This window comes from Camelina sativa, chromosome 12, assembly GCF_000633955.1.
Source record: "Camelina sativa cultivar DH55 chromosome 12, Cs, whole genome shotgun sequence".
NCBI lineage: Eukaryota > Viridiplantae > Streptophyta > Magnoliopsida > Brassicales > Brassicaceae > Camelina > Camelina sativa.
Window position 1 is genome coordinate 7,333,808 of NC_025696.1, and position 16,229 is coordinate 7,350,036.

General features: G+C 33.7%; 3 protein-coding genes and 1 pseudogene across 3 annotated transcripts; 1 reads left to right on the forward strand and 3 right to left on the reverse strand.

The window, feature by feature from the left end:
- On the forward strand, positions 1,013 to 5,289 carry LOC104730667 (annotated as a pseudogene).
- LOC104730670 (2S seed storage protein 4) lies at positions 5,628 to 6,356 on the reverse strand. Its single transcript, XM_010449866.2, has one exon. The coding sequence runs from the start codon at positions 6,300 to 6,302 to the stop codon at positions 5,808 to 5,810; it is 495 nt and encodes a 164-aa protein (XP_010448168.1). The 5' UTR covers positions 6,303 to 6,356; the 3' UTR covers positions 5,628 to 5,807.
- Positions 8,088 to 8,796, reverse strand: LOC104730671 (2S seed storage protein 2). The gene has a single exon (XM_010449867.2). The coding sequence runs from the start codon at positions 8,740 to 8,742 to the stop codon at positions 8,248 to 8,250; it is 495 nt and encodes a 164-aa protein (XP_010448169.1). The 5' UTR covers positions 8,743 to 8,796; the 3' UTR covers positions 8,088 to 8,247.
- On the reverse strand, positions 13,969 to 14,657 carry LOC104730672 (2S seed storage protein 2). Its single transcript, XM_010449868.2, has one exon. The coding sequence runs from the start codon at positions 14,604 to 14,606 to the stop codon at positions 14,121 to 14,123; it is 486 nt and encodes a 161-aa protein (XP_010448170.1). The 5' UTR covers positions 14,607 to 14,657; the 3' UTR covers positions 13,969 to 14,120.

Sequence of the window (16,229 nt, forward strand, 5' to 3'; positions counted from 1 at the left end):
TATATTTGGTTTATTTGGTTAATGTTAATATAATTTATGTTAGTTATGGTTATTTATTTAAATAACCAAACCGAAACCGAACCGAAAGAAACCGAACCGAACCGAACCGAAATTTCAAAAATATCCAAATGGTTACTATATTACTATATCCAAAATAACCGAAACCGAATACAACCGAACCGAAACCGAATGGTTAACCGAATGCCCAAGCCTAGCTATAATTATGGCAAAGACTCAAAGTGCACTTCTTGTTGTAGATACTAGATATTATTAGATAACATAAGTTACATAACTTTTCAACTTTTTTGACAAAACAAAAAAAAAAACATTTAACTTTTCAACTACTACGTGGAATAAAATCTAGCTATGTAGATCTTTCCATACAATGAAATTAATGTTAGAAGGATCGTTAATTTCTTCTAGTCGTCGGCGTCGCCTACACAAGTTGTGTAAATGAGTTAGGTGCAGTAAATATTCACTCACATCTGAATTTCAAGATTTTTTTGGTCGCAACTGAATTTCAAGATACAAATATGGGAACTGTTGATATTGTTTGCTTTAGAAAATTTGAATTAATTTAAAAACTATCAAAACATTTTCAAATGGTTTGACTTTATCCGAGTTATTCGAAGAGATGGTTTTACACAAATAAATACAGTTTCAGTAACGTAAATGAAAATTATATAAACTATCAAAATTGCATTGATTTTTAAAAATAAAATTATTTTTTTGACGAAAAAAGGTCAATAAACAAAGCAACGGATGTGATAGCATTAGCTCGGCGTATTCAGATCTAATCAACGGCCCTACACTACTACACTCATCTCTCTCTGAACAAAAACAATACTAGAAAATTAGAAGTAGGTGGTAGTAGCGAGCGACGGGAGAACAGAACGGAGACACCGAGACATATCCCAACTTCTACGCTAAACCCACCAGATCATACATAATAATAATACACTTAAGTTAAGAAGGTCTTCTTCTTTTCTCACAAAAATGAATGAAATTGCCACTCACTACGCTAGATTCTTTTCAAACGAAAGTTTGAATCTTTATGTTTTTTTTTTTTTGCTTTACTGTTTGTTGTTGTTTAGCTCAAATCACTGCTTAATTATTTTCTCTTTGTAACAACTTTACTGTTCAAATTGAAAAAAAACCATTCATTCACGGGTTTCAATCGTTTTCAAGTTTATAAAAAATTAATATTAAAGATCTCTGAGAAGAAGAAAATATATTTTTAAAAAAATCCCTTTTTGCAGGTTTTATGCTTTTAATTGGCGTGAAAGAGACAAATCCCTGAGTGAAGAAGAAGAGTAAACTTTAGGTACGAGAAGAATTTTTTTTATCAGCTCATCTCTCTCTCTCTCTGGATGGTTGGAGAGATGACGAACAGTGGAAGAATCCGACCATCTTTCCCGGTGAAAGATCTGACTAGTAATGAAGGATCTGAATATGGTCCTGTTGAGTTTACTAGAGAAGATGTTGAAGCTCTTCTTCATGAGCGAATCAAGTACAAGAGCAAGTACAACTACAAGGTCTCTCTTCCTTTTTCTTTAATCTTGATGTTTTCTTTTTTTGGGTTGTTCTCTGAAATCGAGATCTCTCAGTTCATGCAAATGGGTTTTGTTGTTTTAGTCTCGTGATTATTATTGAAGTTGCTAAATCTGAATTCGTTTACTTTTGGATGCTGGGTTTTGTTTTTTTCTTTGTCTTTGCAGGAGAGATGTGAGAATACGATGGACTATGTAAAAAGGCTTAGGCTTTGCATTAGATGGTTTCAAGAACTCGAGTTAGATTACGCTTTTGAGCAAGAGAAGTTGAAGAATGCTATGGAGATGAACGAGAAGCATTGTGCTGATTTGGGTTAGTTTTTTTTTACAGATTTGGATCCACCTGTTAGGGATTTTAAAAATAGTTGCTTCTTCTTATGAACATATATTGATTGTATGCACTTGTTTGCAGAGGTTAATTTGAAAGTAAAGGAAGAGGAGCTGAATCTTGTAATCGATGAACTGAGGAAGAACTTTGCCTCTGTTCAAGTGCAGCTTGCCAAAGAGCAAACAGAGAAATTGGTAAGAAAACTGCTAGGTCCAATTATAATAAGTAAGTTAGCTTTGTCTAGTTCATCATTCTCTGTGGTTTTCTGAACTTGGTATTGTTTTGCTTAAGGCTGCGAATGAATCTCTTGGAAAAGAGAGAGAAGCAAGACTTGCTGTTGAAAGTTTGCAAGCTGCCCTCACTGACGAGCTAGCAAAAACTCAAGGAGACCTTCAAACAGCTAACCAAAGGGTGAGAAACTCTAGAAAGATCTGAAAGGGATATGATAAGTTGATTGACATTGAGTGTTTTTTCTGATTTTTATATTTCTTGTTTCAGATTCAAGCTGTCAATGACATGTACAAACTCTTGCAAGAGTATAACTCGAGCTTGCAGCTGTACAATAGCAAACTCCAAGGTGATCTCGATGAAGCTCATGAAAATATAAAGCGAGGAGAGAAAGAACGGACTGGCATTGTAGAAAGTATTGGTAACATGAAGGGTCAGTTTAAAGCACTGCAGGATCAACTTGCTGCCTCTAAGGTGATTTAATTCTGCGTTTGTTCGATCAATGAGAGTAGACCTTTTTTTAAATAAATCAGGGTATGACCTGTGTCTTGTTTTTTAGGTGTCTCAAGATGATGTCATGAAGCAAAAAGACGAATTGGTGAATGAAATTGTAAGTCTCAAGGTTGAGATTCAACAGGTCAAAGATGATCGTGACCGCCATATAACGGAAATTGAATATCTGCAAGCCGAAGCAACCAAGCAAAACGACTTAAAAGACACCATTAATGAGCTTGAGGTTTATTTCATTGTTGATGCACTACTGTATCTACTTCTTAAAAAAACTAAATGGAGATTATTGTTTCTTAAGTTGGTGTAATCTTTTTTTATCCAGAGTAAGTGATCTGTTCAAAATAAGGAGATAGAAGTGCTGCAGGATCAATTAGTAGCCTCTGAGAGGAAACTGCAGGTCTCATCGCATTCTTGAGTTGTTCATATAGAGATAAAAATGTATATGAAGATCTCTAAATTCTTGTTGCATGTTTGTTTATTATGAATAGGTGGCTGACTTGTCTACTTTTGAGAAAATGAACGAGTTTGAAGAGCAAAAGGAAAGCATTATGGAGCTGAAAGGTCGCTTAGAAGAAGCAGAACTTAAACTCATCGAGGGAGAGAAACTACGAAAGAAGTTGCACAATACCATACAGGTTAAAACTTCTCATCTGGTGTTTCATTCCCTTGTACTATCTTGAGCAAGCTTGGCCCATTCTGAAACATTAAATGTTGCAGGAGTTGAAGGGAAACATCCGCGTATTCTGCAGGGTTAGACCTCTATTATCAGGAGAGAATTCTAGTGAGGAGGCCAAAACTATATCCTACCCTACATCTCTAGAAGCACTTGGTCGGGGCATTGACTTGCTGCAAAATGGTATGAACATGTCTTCTGAAAAAAATTTGTTCTTCAGGGAAAAAAAGAAAGAGACTCATTTGTTGTTTGCTTTGGCCAGCGCAAACGCATTGTTTCACATTTGATAAGGTTTTTGTACCAAGCGCATCACAAGAAGATGTTTTTGTAGAGATTTCTCAACTTGTTCAGAGTGCCCTTGATGGTTACAAGGTACTTATCTGCTTAAGCTTCGTTTAACTCCCTGTTTGCTTATTTCTTCTATTAACCGATTCCTCAAAATTTACACTATTTTGCTAAAACTGTGTAACTGGTCGATGAAAGCAAGTGAATGATGAATCAGTCGATAAAATCTGCTATTACACATATTTCAGGTTTGCATTTTCGCATATGGACAGACGGGATCTGGAAAAACTTATACAATGATGGGTAGGCCAGGAATCCCGGAGGAAAAAGGACTGATTCCTCGATGTTTGGAGCAAATATTTCAAACCAGGCAGTCTCTTCGATCACAGGGTTGGAAGTATGAGTTGCAGGTAACAAAACCTCCTGGAGACTTATAGATGGATGATGTAACGTTCATAGTATTATTATTGATTGGTTTATATATGATAGGTGTCTATGTTGGAAATATACAATGAAACAATTCGGGATCTCTTGTCAACAAACAAGGAAGCTGTGAAAGCAGACAGTGGCGTTTCTCCTCAGAAATATGCAATCAAACATGATGCTAGTGGGAACACACATGTTGTAGAACTTACTGTTGTAGATGTTCGAAGCTCGAAGCAAGTTTCTTTCCTCTTGGACCATGCAGCTCGAAACAGGCAAGTATTTGTTTTGAAGATTGACAATGAGTTGAGAAATTGAAAGTTGCTAATGAATCATACTGTCTTGAATTGTGTTTTTCAGGTCAGTAGGGAAGACAGCTATGAACGAGCAGTCATCTAGAAGCCATTTCGTTTTCACATTAAAGATCTCTGGATATAATGAGGTAAAATCGCGTTTCTTACCGCACCTACAACATTTGATAGTCTGATGTTTTCATCTAAACCAACCCTGAGTTTTTTAAATTGTTTTGTTTCTTACAGAGCACAGAGCAACATGTGCAAGGTGTCTTGAACCTGATTGATCTTGCGGGTAGTGAGCGTTTATCAAAGAGCGGATCAACCGGTGATAGATTGAAAGAAACTCAAGTAATGTCCTGCGAAATTAGATGAGCACACAATTTTTAGAGACTTATAAAAAGATTTCTTAGGCTTAATGTGTTTCTTTTCTTCTTAGGCAATCAACAAAAGCTTATCGTCTCTAGGCGATGTCATATTCGCCTTAGCGAAGAAAGAAGATCACGTACCTTTCAGAAACTCAAAGCTCACGTATCTTCTTCAGGTAAGCATTTTAAAATCTATCATTTGAACAAACCTAAAAAAGATTCTGTGTTGTGATGGAAACTTTGTGGACATTCTATGATCAGCCCTGTTTAGGAGGCGACTCGAAGACGCTAATGTTTGTGAACATCACACCGGAACCTTCCTCAACCGGTGAGTCTCTGTGCTCGCTCAGATTTGCAGCAAGAGTGAATGCTTGTGAGATTGGAACAGCACACCGTCATGTAAACGCCAAACCGTTGGATTATCGCTTAAGCCTTGGATGAGAATTTCTCCTCGGCTCGAAGCCAAAACAAATAAAGTTATGTTTATACCCAAATGTGGTTACTACTTGATGTTGGTGCTAATTCTGTATATAGCTTGTATTAGGCTATTAGCCTTAAGTGTCTGTTAACTTCTACTCTTCTCTTGGATCAGCAGGATTTGTGTGTTGAAAAAAATCAGAATGTTCTGAGAGATCTCGATTAGACAGTCAGAGAGCTTAGATAATCAAACTAGTGTTTACTTTACATTTCAAAATTTTCGGTATAATTGGTGAAAAGAATAGAACGAAAGCTTAACAAAATAAATTCTAGTATTATCGTCACCTTAGAACTTTGACAACAAAAAAATTACGTAGTAGTACAGATGAAGTTCGATTTAGCTATAGGCAATCGACCAACTAGCACCATCATTTCACTTTTTTTTATTTACTAATAATTGTATTTATTTTATCTTCTTTTTCGAATCATTCATGTTTTTTCTTTTCTTTTCTGAACGTCATCACTTTTTTAGAGAGCAGCAAGAGTAACGAATGAAAAACAGAAAACAAACCTCTCATTTATTACGGAGCAGAGCTAAACAAACCTCATGAACATCCTAAAGCTTACATATTTTCTCATAAAACACGCGATAACGGCGTAGTGTTAACACAAAATCAACAGCCACACTCATGATCATCGTGCTATATACACTCTGAAGGTTTTGTTTGGAATTTAGTAGTAAGAAGGGCCTGAAGGGATCTGGAAGGGGCAAACATCAACTTGCGGGATGCGGCAAACGTTAGGCAAGTGCTTGGCTGTCTGGTAAACTTGCCTAGCTTGGCTTTGTCTCTGCTGTCCTTGTCCCTGACCCTGGATGCTAACCGATCTGGCCGCTTGCTGCAAGGTGGGGCAAACGCAAGCTGGGTCTTCCTGGCGAAGCTCGTTGCAGCACTGCTCGAGTACCTGCTGGCGTCTTTGTGGGTTCTCCATGTCTTCTTCCCAATCGTACTCGTCACCACCACGGCCTTGCCTCATTTGCCTGCGCATCAATTCCTGGCAAGCTCTTAGGTGCTGTGATTGCTGGAACTCCCTCTGACATCTCTGTCTTGGGCCCATGGGGTTGGTGGCGTCTTCATCGAACTCGACGACGGTGCGGTAGATGGAAGCGTTAGTGAGGAGGAAGCAGACAGCGAGAGTTGCGCAGACGAGGAAGAGCTTGTTTGCCATTTTCTTGCTAGTTTGTGTATGTGTTTTTCTTGTTTTTGGTTTGAGTGAAGAGTGAAGTGGAGGGGTGGTCGGTATTTATAGATGAGGAAGGAGATTTGCATGGCGATCACGTGTAAGAACGCATGCGCATGTTAGTTGGTGTGCGAGAGAGCTAGAGAGAAGCTATATAAGATTGTTTGTCGTGATTAGGTACGTGTTGGAAACTCAAATACGGAGGGGTGACAAGTTTCCGCGTCTACAAGCAGTGCAACCATGCATGTGTGATGTGTAACTCATGTTCTGACATTATGTCAATTATGTTTGAAGTGAAGGTTAAAACTGTTAAATCAAACCCATTCTTAATTCCGTTTTCAGTAATGAAAGTGTTGGTGGTAGTCAGTAGTCACGGTACATTACTCCATTGTATCATGCTATTAAAACGATGCTTCAATTCGACAGCAAACAAAAAAACCACTCTAAACCAAACCGAAATCTACCACATTGTAACCGAAACAAAGCTAAGTTTGGTTCAAATAGTCAACTCGTAAAGAAATATTAGACAAAGTTTAGAAGTGGTTGATCCGAATGACACTTAAAAAATAATAAATGCTTTTGTTTCCAAAGTATACGTAGAGGTCTAGATAGATAAATTAACCAATACAAATAAAGTAAAAAATTAGAGAAAAAACCAAATAATTATTATTTGTGGTAAGCTATCTTTTATTAGAGTTCTTCCAACTAAAAGTGATACTTTTGTAAAAATATTAAAGGTTTCTGTCTAGTGTCTACATTACTCTCTATTTTAGATGACGAGTGAAAAACTTTTTCAAATCACTCCCGCGACGTAACAATTAATTTTTTACTTTTTTTATGTTATCACTTCTTTTTTAGTAGATTTAATTTGTCTGATTACATTTACTAATAAAATAGAAATTAATTAGATACAGTTTTTTAATCTATATGTCTTTTGTCAATTACTTTGACAGAAAAGTTAACATCAATATAGTGAACCAATGATAGCCGCATCATTTCATGAATCGTTGCCATACGCCCACAAGGCCACAACTATTTGCCGCTAGCGCTGGCCTAGCCATCAGCACAACAACATGTCAACATGCACATCCACTGATCCACATATATCATCACAAGCAGATTGAAGATATGTTCACAGCAAAATTGTAATTTTGAAATTGTACATACCGTTTATTATTCTTTTTCCTTCGTAAGAAATTTAAATCTACTTATCATAGATCGGCTTACTAGCTAGATTGAAGACCAGTTACTAATGGACTATATATAAGAAGAAAGGCAACATGAGTAAGCAGTTGCATATAAAATAAAGTAAGTAGATGTTTTGACAAAAAAAAAAAAAGTAAGTAGATGCAGGGGTACTTCAGTTACATGATGCGATCGCCAGAGGAATTGGGAATGAGCTTTTGCCATATTCTAAATGGATAAGAGCTATCGTTCGGCGTTAATGGGTTCTCGCCAGATTGAATTATTATTGTTCGATCCTACTTACGTTGGAAGTTGATAATTTTTTTTTAAGACATAATTGCTTATAATGGATGATTTTTATTACTGTGCCTGAAGTCATATCATGAGCAGTATGAGTTATCTATGTTCATTCTCGTTCATAAGACAAATGTTTTCTATTTTTTTGGTGATGTTCAATACACTATCTTTTTTCTTGTTTAGACTAGTGTTCAACTTATTCCTTTTTCTTAATTGTACTTAAGCCGAGATTTATTGTTTCGTATATCGCTATCATCTTTTAGAGAGCAGCAAGAGAGTAAGAGTAACAAATATAAAACAGAAACCTCTCTTTTATTACGGTATGTAGTACTAATTATATTAGCCGCAAACATTAACTTACATATTTGTAAAAAACACACACGATGATTGTGTATATAGTATTAACATACATTAGTCGTCACACTCATAATCATCGTGCTAGGTTTCAAATTTAGTAGTAAGGGGAGGCCCTGAAGGGGCAAACACCAACTTGTGGGATGTTGCAAATGTTAGGCAAGCGCTTAGCGGTCTGGAGAATTTGGCTGGCTTGGTAAGGTCCTTGCTGTCCCTGGAGTCTAACAGCTCTAGCTGCCTGTTTCAAGGTGGGGCAAACGCACTCTGGGTCTTGCTGTTGGAGCTCGTTGCAGCACTGTTGGAGTACGGGGTCTCTCCGCTGTGGGTTCTCGATGTCGTCTTGGAAATCAAACTCATCATCGAGGGCGGGACCGCTACCACGGCCTTGCCTAGATTGCTGGCGCATCCAGCTCTGGCAAGCTCTTAGGTGTTGTTGTTGCTGAAACTCCCTCTGGCATTTCTGTTGTGGGCGGAATTGGCGGTTAGTGGCGTCATCTTCGTCGAACTCGACGACGGTGCGGTAGATGGAAGCGTTGGTGAGGAGGAAGCAGAGGGCGAGAGTTGCAGAAACGAGGAAGAGCTTGTTTGCCATTTGCTATTTTTGTGTATGGTCTATTGTTTCGGTTTGAGTGAAGAGTGTGGTGAAAGGTTCGTTTACATTTATAGGTGAGAAAGGAGATTTGCATGGCAATCACGTGTAAGAATGCATGCATGCATTAGTTTGTGCGGTCGAGAGAGATTCTCTTGCGTTGTTGTCGGGATTAGGTGTTGGAAAAGAGTGACAAGTGACGAACAACACCAGTCCTAGGCTCCTAGCTCTGTGTCTGCATGATTTGTACGATTGTATCTCATGTTCTGACATGACACTATATGAACGATTTTTAAAAAGAAGGTAAAAAATTTCTTAACATAAAAACCCTTTTGTTAAGTTGGTTTCAATCGAATGTGATGAGAGTCAATCTTTTTTGGTGGGACTGCTCTTAAAAATATATAGTCTGGAAGCTTAATTAATTGAAATATAGAAATTATACTAATAAAAAGTAGGAGCTATAAGCTCCTAAAAGCGTCCATATACGGTTTTAAGTAGGAGCTATAAGCTCTTAAAGGCGTCCACATAGGATTTTAAACCACCAATAGGGATAAGACATGTCACTCGTTAACATTTTTAAAAATCTCTTGAATTTTCAATATTAATGGGGGGTTATTGGATGTATGATTTTGATGGATTTGGAAATCCAAACAAAAATCATGTGTTATTCAATCATTGATTTTAAAATACTTATCAAAATCATGTGTTATTGGTTCCATGATTTACAAATACTTTTTAAAATCCTCTGTTATTCATTTAATGATTTGTTTTTGGATTTCAAAATCCACATTATGTTTTATATGGATTTGAATGGATTTGATAGTGTAAAATAGAATGATTGAAATCCAAGGATAAAACATGTTATTTCAAAATCCATCTGTTTTGATTTCTAAAATTTACAATTCCATATGGATTTAGAAATCATCTCTCCAATAACACCCCCTAAGAATTATTTTAAACAACCTATAAGGATTTGACATGTCATTCATTAACATTTTTTAAATTTCCAGAAATTTTAGAAAAAGGAAATTTTTTAAATTTATAGAAATCTTTTAGACATTGGTTCATAACCAGTATAAATAAATATTAATATTCTTCCAACAGCGAATGAGCAGGAAAACTTGATTTATCAGGCGTCTAAGTTAAAAAAGTTTTATTCGTTTGATCCGATTTTTTATTTGATCAAACTAAAACTTAACAAAGTTTCAAAGAAATATTATAATATTGAAAATTTTTAAAAGTTTATATAAATATTGAAACTTTTAAAAGTTCTTAGCTTTTAAAAAGTTTTTAAAATAGTTTAAAATATTATAAATATTGAACTTCTTAAAAGGTTTAAATATTATATTTTGAAACCTTTTAAAACTTCAAAATCTTATGATCTTTAAATTTTAAAAATTTATTAGCTTATAAAAGGTTTCTAAAAAATTATAATCAAACTAAAACTTAACAAAGTTTCAAAGAAATATTATAATATTGAAATTTTTTAAAAGTTTATATAAATATTGAAACTTTAAAAAGTTCTTAGCTTTTAAAAAGTTTTTAAAATAGTTTAAAATATTATAAATATTGAACTTTTTAAAAGGTTCAAATATTATATTTTGAAACCTTTTAAAACTTCAAAATCTTATGATCTTTAAATTTTAAAAATTTATTAGCTTATAAAAGGTTTCTAAAAAATTATAATTTATAAATTTTAAAAGTTTAAAATATTATAAATATTTAAACTTTTAAAAGGTTCAAATATTAAAAATATTTAAAGTTCATAGAATGTTTGAAAATATTACAATTACTTAACCTCCATAGAAATTTTAAAATATTATATCTATACTAATAAAAAGTTGAAGCTATAAACTCCTAAAGGTGTTAAAACAACCAATAAGAATTAGATATTTCACTAATTAAGATTTTTGGAAATATAGTAGTAATCTATATTATTAAGAATTTTTAGAAAAAAAATTAAAATTTATAGAAATAATAGAAATATGATATGATAGTCTTGAAGTAAATTTTTTATTTTTAAGTCTAAGAAAGAAGGATTAACGTCGCAAGACTTTGAGTTGATGTTATTTGAGTTTAAAGAAGAAGGATCGACGAAAAGCACAAATATTATTTTAACTATACATGTGTTCATATTAGTTTCTCTGCGAGTAAAGATTTTGGTTTGAGAAGTTTCAGTACATGTGGATCTTAAACGAATAAGTATATGGATGAAATTATCAATAATTGGATGCATGTGTTGACTATGCTGGTCTTTATGAATTGCACAAATTTTATGAGAATATGAAAGATTTTGGCCTTAGAGTTTGATGGGTTAACAAGTTGTATGGTAGTCTAAAAAAAATATTTTTCAGTGAAAGAATGGGAAAAAGTTGACGAAGAAGAAGAAGAAAAAGAAGAAAAAGAAGAAGAGTATAACAAAGAACAAGATAAAAGTAACGATGATAATTACCATAAAATTTGACAATGAAAATGACAAGAAAGAATATGAAAAATAAGAAAACATTGAATAAAAAACAAGAAAACATAGGTAGTAGCGATCAATTAAATATGAAAACGAGATAAATTCAAGATTACAAAATTATTTCGTTTTTCTGGTGGTCAAAGAAATGGTTTAGGATATGTGAGGTCATCAGTTTGATTCGCCTTGCATGGACGTCGAGTTAAATTCATGATTTTTTTTATCTGATTTGAATGTATAATACAACTCATTTTTATATTTTTAAAAATTGTGTATCTGAAATTTAAATTTTTATTTAATACAAATATAATTTATTTTTGTAAGATAATATTTCATTACTGTCATCAATCACATACTCCCTGCATTTCATAATATAAGATGTTTTAGAGAAGATTTTTTTATTTCATAATATAAGATGTTTTCAAGTTTCTATGCTAGTTTTAGATTAGTTTAATATATTTTATTATACAGTTTTATTTATGATGGGTTGAACTTTTTTAAAGTGGTCATTTCTTATATTTTGAAACTGAGTGAGTATATATATTTTTCATCAAAATGTATCAAATAAACCCAAAATATATCAAATAAATCCACGCATAGCGTGGATTCAAAACCTAGTATATATAAAACGACTCAGTATAGACTATATAGTTACCACGAACAACCTATGAATGTAATCATTTTAAAATGTAAATGGGAGTATATGTTAAAAATATGTATGAATTGTTAAATATCATAATCAATAACAATAATTGACATTAGACGATTTTTTTTGACATTTTAACTGAACTACGTAAATATGCCATTGAAGAAAGATTATTAATTCCAAATGATAAATGCCCCAACGACTATTCTATTAAACTTTACCTAAATATTTTATCAAATAACCCCTAAATATTGACCCGTAAATAATACAAACTAGGTAACAACCCGCACTATGTGCGGGAAAAATCTATGCAGATAAAATTAGTGTTATGAGTAAAGTTATTTTCGAAGATCAACAATTTGTTTGTGTAAAAACGAAATATATAACCCATGAGAATATGTTTAGATCAAACTACTATGTATCAACTAAATATATAATCTGCTCTTTCTTCAGTCTATGCAAGACTTTTTTTTTGTTTATTTTTTTTTGTGTAAGAATATGTTTCTCCCGTGGAATATTATACCTATGGTATTAAATAAGTCAATTGCCTATAATAACGATTATTGTGATAATTTTATTTTGAAAAATTTAAATATGTGAATAGTAATCAGTGTTTTTAATAGGTGAATAAATACGGGTTTTGAAAATGTTTTAGATCTAATAATGTTATAATAATTATATATCTTACAAAAATGATTAAAATATATTTTAAAAGTAAAATGTTTGAGTTTTTTTAATTAATTGAAAAAGAAGATTCCTTAATTATTCAATAGCAATTATGTGTAAATATCCATAAAAATGAGAGCAATAAATTCATTGGTGTCTCGAGCTCTCTAGCGACGACACATCAGCATTTTTTTGAGAATGCTTCTCTATATAATATATAGGGGATAAAAGAATATTATCGGAAGAAATTAGTCGTCTTAAACTAATCAGTTAACAAATTACAGTTTAAGAAATAAAACAGAATATGCATTCATGTACGTTGTAAGCGGAGGTATCAAAATGCGTAAAAACTCATGAGTTGTAATCAAATCATCCGAGTTTACAATATTTTACGATGTCTGAATCCGAGTGTTCAAATCGTATGTCTTGGCTATATCAAATCTAGCATTTTACTATGTTTTTCATCTCAAAGAGTTAGAAATGTGAATAATTCATAAATAGAAATAATACAAACCCAATCGATATCACTAAAAAAACAGAGTATATACTAACTTCCTAACCACGTTTAGCTTAAACCAAAAAATAGCTTCGCAAAACCAAACGAATGGCTCTTTCTGAAATCTTCATCAAACCGGATCTTAACCAGAACCAATTGTGATCACAGAACAACATCTACAAGTCTTTATAAGCCTTTGTTATCACTGTTTATTTGATAAATAACGTTATACACTATCGACCAATGACCACAAAGGCTATATAATTGCATCACTCTTTTTCCTCAAACGTTAGCGACTATTGGTCAAACAAGTCATGTAACGTAATTTCTCATTTTTGTTTTTCGCTTTCATGTTATGTAAAATTCCTTTTTGACTTGACTCTTCCACTTGATGGCGTGCAATTTCTTGAGGCCGACAGTAAATTAACACGTACCTGGTGGCGCGGTGTGGTAATAGGACTTAGGCTGTAAATTCACATATGCATGATGTTTCATTCTCGTAGCGGCAACACTCTTGCAAACAAATTATTCACCCTTGAGAGTAGTCAGCGTCTAGCCCTAATTTTTAACTATTATGTGCGCGACTCAGTCACTGACTGCTAAAAAAAAGAAAAGTTAACTAACATATTGAGTTCATGCAAAAATGTTCTTTAATTATATTATGATAAATGTTTAATACTGAGTTGATAAGATGACAACTATAACTAGTTGAAGTTTTGCCGTCTTCAATGAAAACACACCGTCTCTACTTAGTCTTGCAAATTTATATATATCCTCCATGCATGTCTCGGTTGTGGGAAACGTATATTTAATTAATTATTACAGTCATAGTGCAATTTTAATGGTGTTTGGCTCCATGTATGAGTTCGATTGATCAAGCAACCCGCAAATGTGATTGGGATATTTGCTTGAGAGCTAATATCCTAGACCACCTATACAGAGCATATGCCAGTTGATATATATATAAACAAAACTTTTATTTATTGAGGAGTAGCGCTAATTACATTAGCCTCAAACATCCTAAAGTTACAGTTTCATAAAGCAGACGATGAAGTGTGATGTTAACATGTATCAACAACCACACTCATACGCTAGAGGGTTTTGTTTCGAATCTAGTAGTAAGGAGAGGAAGGGATGGTCTGGAAGGGGCAAACGCCAACTTGCGGGATTCTGCAAACGTTAGGCAAGTGCTTAGCTGTCTGGTAAATTTTCCTAGCTTGGAATGGTCCGTGCTGTCCCTGGAGTCTAACCGACTGGGCCGCTTGTCTCAAGGTGGGGCAAACGCAAACTGGGTCTTCCTGGCGAAGCTCGTTGCAGCACTGCTGGAGTATCTGCTGGGGTCTCTGTGGGTTCTCCATGTCGTCTTCCAAATCAAACTCGTCATCACCACGGCCTCCTTGCCTCATTTGCCTGCGCATCAATTGCTGGCAAGCTCTTAGGTGCTGTGATTGCTGGAACTCCCTCTGGCATCTCTGGCTTGGACCCATGGGGTTGGTGGCGTCTTCATCGAACTCAACGACGGTGCGGTAGATGGAAGCGTTGGTGAGGAGGAAGCAGAGGGCGAGAGTTGCGCCAACGAGGAAGAGCTTGTTTGCCATTTGCTATTTGTGTATGGTTTCTTGTTTTGGTTTGAGTGAAGAGTGTAGTGAAAGGTTGGTTTGTATTTATAGGTGAGAAAGTAGATTTGCATGGCAATCACGTGTAAGAATGCATGTATGTGCGAGAGAGTGAAGCGCTTAGGTTGTTGTCGAGATTAGGTGTTGGAGTGACAAGTGACGAACAACACCAGCCCTCCGCGTCTGCATGCTATATGTGATCTGTAGCTCAAGTTCTGACATGACATCTTATGAACGATATAGAACAAGCAAGGTTAATAAAAGAAGAAAAAGCCTTGTGTTGTAATTTGATTCCATTATAGTAAGATGATAAAGTCAATCTTTTGGTATGGTATATTAAAACTGGAATCAGTAGAATTACGTTTTAGCTAGGTACTATGTTCATCTGAAATGTAGATATTAAAAAAAAAAAAGATTTCACACAACCCATTGAATAATGTTAATAAATTAATTAGATATATAAATCACAGGCTCGATAATATGAAAAAGTGGCAAAAATGACTTCAAACAAACTGAAAATTGTAATTCTAGCATATATTTATGAAATTTTACTAAAGTGTATGTGTGTATTCAGTTGATGTGCATATATCACATTGTGTTTAATTTGTAACCATGCGAGTGTCTAGCTAGTAATTAAAGTATCGGGGCATGATGTCAATTCGAATTCTTTAATTAACTTCTATTTAATGCCACATTTTACGTCAATTAGCTCACTCGGCCGGTGAACGTGCAATCGACCGAAGATGAACCAGGCTTCAACCCGGATTATCCCTCATAACAAAAAAGTAACATGCGATTGTCCTCAATAAATTAAATAGGTACCAATCGCACTATGTGCGGGATAAATCAATTTAAATAAAATATTATGAGTAAAATTATTATTTGAGATTTGAGATTTATTTTGTGTAAAACAAAATAAGTTTTTTTTTGTTTATTCAAATTTACGTTTACTTTCGGTAAAATACGTTTTATCCGTGAAATATTTGAACTTGGAAAAGAATTTTAAGATGGTGTAGAAATTTTTGATTTGTTTTTGTGTTTCTAAAAATCAAATTCACATATTTTACACATTATCATCTACATCACTATACCATTAAATAGATAAAAAATACTTTTTAGATTAATCGATTTAATTTAAACAAATCATAAGTTTAAAAATGCAATGAGAAAAATGTATAAAAATGGTAAATAAATGAATATTTTTTTATTGTTTGTGAAATATTATTTATTTCTAATAATTAAATATGTTATAAATTTGATAATTAAATACATTTCTGGATTTAATTGTTGATTAAATTTTTTATTTTAAAAACTTATAGAAAATAACATTGTCTTATATATGTCAATGATATATATGTAAATAATGATGAGATGAGAGGAGAGGATTATAGATTTTTTTTTTTTTTAATAAATACAATGGCAGGAAGTTGTAAATAAGTAGATGTTTTGAGAATTATTTGATAAAAAGTGTTCTGAACTCTGTAACGCTGACACATCAGCTTTTTTCTCAAGTGTGCTTCTCTATTAATATATAGGAGATAATCTTAAATCAATTTTCAAATATTATTCACGAATTTAATGATTGAATCTGAAAACTCTATTTAT